This window comes from Saccostrea echinata, unplaced genomic scaffold (assembly GCF_033153115.1).
Source record: "Saccostrea echinata isolate AGI-Se365-2 ecotype Australia unplaced genomic scaffold, CSIRO_AGI_Sech_v1 ptg000033l, whole genome shotgun sequence".
In the NCBI taxonomy this organism is placed as follows: domain Eukaryota; kingdom Metazoa; phylum Mollusca; class Bivalvia; order Ostreida; family Ostreidae; genus Saccostrea; species Saccostrea echinata.
The window spans coordinates 35,367,577-35,372,471 of NW_026889782.1; the positions used below are offsets into that span (position 1 = coordinate 35,367,577).

The 4,895-nt window shown below is 31.3% G+C and overlaps 1 protein-coding gene across 1 annotated transcript; it reads left to right on the forward strand.

Annotated features, from left to right (window-relative positions):
• The first annotated feature begins 1,246 nt into the window (after positions 1 to 1,246).
• Positions 1,247 to 4,638, forward strand: LOC133198485 (fibroleukin-like). The gene is made up of 5 exons (XM_061334572.1): positions 1,247 to 1,535; positions 2,009 to 2,145; positions 3,077 to 3,173; positions 3,650 to 3,817; positions 4,445 to 4,638. Exons 1-5 carry the CDS (start codon positions 1,247 to 1,249, stop codon positions 4,636 to 4,638), a joined length of 885 nt encoding a protein of 294 aa, XP_061190556.1.
• Positions 4,639 to 4,895: the final 257 nt, after the last annotated feature.

A 4,895-nucleotide genomic window follows, 5' to 3' on the forward strand; every position in this document is an offset into this window, starting at 1 on the left:
TGCTTATATAATGCCATCAATTGAATACTGTTTAACAATTTGGGGTAATGCATCAGCCTCTAGCCTTGAGAGGATTCATAAGTTACAGAAACGGGCAGCTCGCTGTATTCTAGATGCTGCCTATGACACGCCATCAAAACCTTTATTTGAAAAACTTGATTGGCTGTCAGTGCATGAACAATTGGCTGTAAATAAGTTAGTGTTGTTGTATAAAACGCTTTACGGTGCAAGTCCGAACTACCTGTCTGAAATGTTCAATTACCAATCATCCAATTCCCACCATCTAAGATCTGAATCTAATTTTGACTTGTGTGTTCCAAAACACAAAACTAAAATATTTCAAAATTCTTTTCAATATTCGGGTGCAGTATTGTGGAACAATTTACCTTTAAATGTAAAAATGTGCCCAACACTTCAAAATTTTAGAATCAAGACAAGAAAATTTATAATAGACCAACGATCATCTTAAATTTTAAAAATTGTATATCTGCGGAATGTATCATTAATTTAATATTGCATGTATTGTTAAAGTATATTGTGTTATATTACTGTCAAATGTATTATTTATCATTGTGTATTATTGTAATTTTATAGAGGGCCTCAAGGAAGAATAGTGCTCGCACTAATTGAGTTACCCTCTTTAAATAAAGTATTATTATTATTATTATTATTATAATTCATAGCGCTCCGGATTTCTTTGTTCACAACTGTTAATAAACTCCAAATTAAACATGTAACATTGTAAATATTTAGTGTTTGGTAGTTTAGTAGTAGTGCTAGTTGTTTTTGCTTCTCTATTTCCTTTGTTTTTATGACTTCTTAACTTTTTTCTTTGTCCTGAGGAAGGGACAGGTCGTCCCGAAAATTTGACAATTCATTTTTAGTGCTTTATATTAATTTCCATCCGTGACCTTGTATCTACTTAGTAGATCCGACACTTAGGATATACAGTGTTGTTGGTTTTTAGTGCTTTATATATATATATATATATATATATATATATATATATATATATATATATATATATATATATATATATATATATATATATATATATATATATATATTAAAAAAAATTCTTCTGAATGTAACAGAATCAATATTTCAGCAATAGGCAGGTACGGAATAACTAGCCAATCTCTTTTCAGTGACAGTTTAAATTTCTGATATTTATACTTGGTAAGTGAAGGATCAATTGTAAACTTTTACAGGAACGCTCTAAATAGTGCTACACGCAACGTACAATATGATCAGTCTGTGTGCTGTCTATCTAATTGCTTCCTTCTTAACGGCGTCTCATGCCGCCGGCTTTTCCCGGAGATATACGGAAAAACTGGAATTCGATAATAAAAAGTCAAGTAATGAACTTGTAGGACGATACGAAGCTCGTTCATTAAGTGAGTGTGCTATGATGTGTCAGAAGGACTGTGATCTATTTGGATACAATTCTAAGCTTAAGAAGTGCCGGACTCACAAGAAGATCTTCACTTCCGGAATGTCTAACGAGACCGGATGGAGATACTACTTTCCGGAATGTTTGCATTTTTTTTCACAAATCACACAGATCACAAATTATTGTTATCGGTTTCGTAAATTCTTTGTAGCAGGTCTAGGAGCTATTTTGGTTTATCGTTAATTTATTATTATCATCATTTTTTGGGGGGTGGGGGGTGGGGTGTTGGGGTGTTATTTTTCAGAAAATTACAAGTTTATTCTTCATCATACATATATTCTAAATATATTCTCTCTTTTGTTATTTCTGTTGAATAAGCTTTGATCAGAAAGATATTGTGCACAATAATGAAATAAAAATACATGAGTGATATTGAAATAAACTGTGACAATACCCTAAAAATGTATATTTTGATATAAATTCAGTTTTAAAACTTTTTTGTACCATCACAAATCCTTCTTTTTTATTCACCATAATAAAAAGAAGGCGATCTTTTAATCTAATATGAACCAGCGTTAAATATTTCAAAGTGTAATTAAGAAAATTCTTTTTCAGTTCTTCCTTTAGATTGCAAGGATCTTCGTGAAAATTCGTACATCAATTCAGGTGTATACGATATTTACCCATACGGAACAAAGTCCCTTCCTGTCGGAGTTTACTGCGATATGGAAACGATGGACGGAGGTTGGACGGTATGTAATTAATCTATAAAGCTTTACAATTGGAATATGAAATGTGAATACAAAATACAAACACAAATAAAAAATATAAAAACCCACAATTATAGTTTCGCTATTTATCTCACTCTATTTTGTCCTCACATGCTGAAAGATGCTTGTAGATACAATTTAAAAATTACAGGAATAAAATCTATTTTATTCTTAAAATGTGTGTTAAAAGTGCATTGGAGGTATAACACATATAAAAGTAGAGACCATTCTGATACTTATTATTATTATTTCGGTTCTTGTTGTTGAGTTAAAGGCATTTGTTTTAGTTAAAGCAGATTGTAAGTTAGCTCTTCTAATTAATAGACTTCGAGTGTTATGCTGCTTTGTAACGTTATGATAGGGCGTGCATTAGCAAAAATCTTGACTTACCTATTCAGATCTTTTTTTCAGAATGTGGAGGGGGGGGGTGAAGATTTTAGATCGATATGATAAGCATTTGACATTTCAGATAAATACATTATACACTTAAATAGCTATTTTATCTACATGCTTATTTCTCACTGAATAGCACGAAACCTTTCTCAAAGAAAATCTGGAACATTAATCTTTTTAATGTTCAAAAGCATTTCAAGCCAAATGTTGGATAAAGCAATAGTAATTATATGATCCTTTTTTTTTTAAAAAGTTTTATTCAACGGGTAAAATTTACCAAGCATGATACAATTTTAATCTCAATTTTAAGGTTAAATAAGTGAAATTTATTTTAGTTTAACTTTACTACATATAAGTCTTAGGAATGGTCCTCACCATACTGGCCTATCAAATGTAAACAAACAGCAAACCAGCCTAATAAATGTAGACATACATTCATCATCACACTAGCCCAATGAATGTTAACATAAATAGAACAAATGTCACCATACCTAAAAATATAGATATACTTCTTTCAAAGGTAATCCAAAAACGACTAGACGGATCTGTAAGCTTTAACAGGACTTGGACGGACTATAAAAATGGTTTTGGTGCCAAGGAAAAGAACGTCTGGATCGGTAAGTCTAAATCTTATTTAAATTCAACCATTGATCCCTTCAAAAAATTGACCAAAGATCTATCAACTTTTGAAGCAAATTAGAGAGCTGAATTAAAAACAGAGTAATGTGTTATTAATCCTATATTTCTCTCAACCTTTTTTTTTTACAACGCATAATTGAATTTATTAATAAATTATTGTAAAAAAGAAAAAGAAGTAAGATAAGGGATAAAAAAAGTCTTGATTAAAGCGATATAACCACGCCTTTCATAACCGGAATATCTACTCATGTAAAGTTTTAAAGTATGAATTATGATTTTCCAAAAAAAAAAAAAAAAACAAAAACAACAACAAAAAAAAAAAAAAACAAACAAACAAAACCAAAAAAAAACAAAACCTAAGATTGTAATTTTGTTTTTCTTAGAGGTATATCTGATAAAGATTTAAAAGTACTGCAATACACTTAATAACTGATTTGAATATAAATCATTGCAGGAAATGACGTAATCCATCAGTTAACAAGGGGGGAAAACTCATACCTATATGTTTCGGTCACTCTCCAGAATGATACGAAACTGTATGAATTATATGACCGATTCTCTGTGTCCAATGAATCAGAAAACTATCAACTCTTTCTGGCAGGGAATGCCACGGGAACCTTAGGTACGTCATAGGTATAATTGGTCCATAAACAGGAGCGAGAGAGAGAGAGAGATCGTTTTGTCAGTTCGTATGTAACGGACTTACGGCAAAACTTAGGTAATTGTTATTTACATTTCTTTAATTTACTAGGTGTTTATAAGGTACTTCTTGAAACTATTTGTTAATATGGTACTTCAAGAAATTATTATTCACAGTGTCTAAGATACTTCTATACGAATGATTTCATATCTACCCGTTCCATCTACACCTAAATTCAACTAAATACTTTACATTCTAGTGCATTGTATAAGTTTAAAATTTTATGCATCTTTTTAGTCGATATTCTCTTGTACGTTTTCACAAAATTCTATATCTATAAAGCGCCATGAATATTTGTAGAGTTAGATAGGGCATTATACAAGTATGTGTATTTTATCTTGCTGTTACTGCTTCTACCCGTTGTCAAATTTAATATAACACCCACACATGTATGTGTATTTATATTTTTATTATGCTGTATTTTTCTGTTTTTGTGACGGTATTTTAAGCATACAGATTATGAAATTGATAAGTACAGAATTGAATTGAATATTTATGAAAAGAAGAATTAAATGCTAACTTGATGATTTATTTTCTCTCATTTTACAGGTGACGCTATGTTAAGCACAGGGAGCTCTAATAATGATCTGTCTGGGATGTACTTCACTACCCCAGATAAAGATAATGACCGAGCTTTGGGAGCTAATTGCGCTGTAACTTGGGGAGGAGGGTGGTGGTTTAACTACTGTCATCTAGCCTTCCTCAACGGGCCCTGGTACCCAAAGTCTTGGCAGTATCCCTGATATCCTACAATCACATCCGAAACATCTGTGAGGGGAACGGTGATGATGATCAGACGTCATTAGGTACGTCATGTACTGACCAGACGTCACTAGGTACGTCATTCATTGATCATACATGTTTAGGTAGTCATTCATTCCTACATTATGTTGTATTTAATAAATTTTTCATATTATAAGAGGCGGTTTTGTTTTATACTATTTCTGAAGAAGAAAAGATTTATATTCATTATATTTATTTTTCAGAAAAATATATTTAC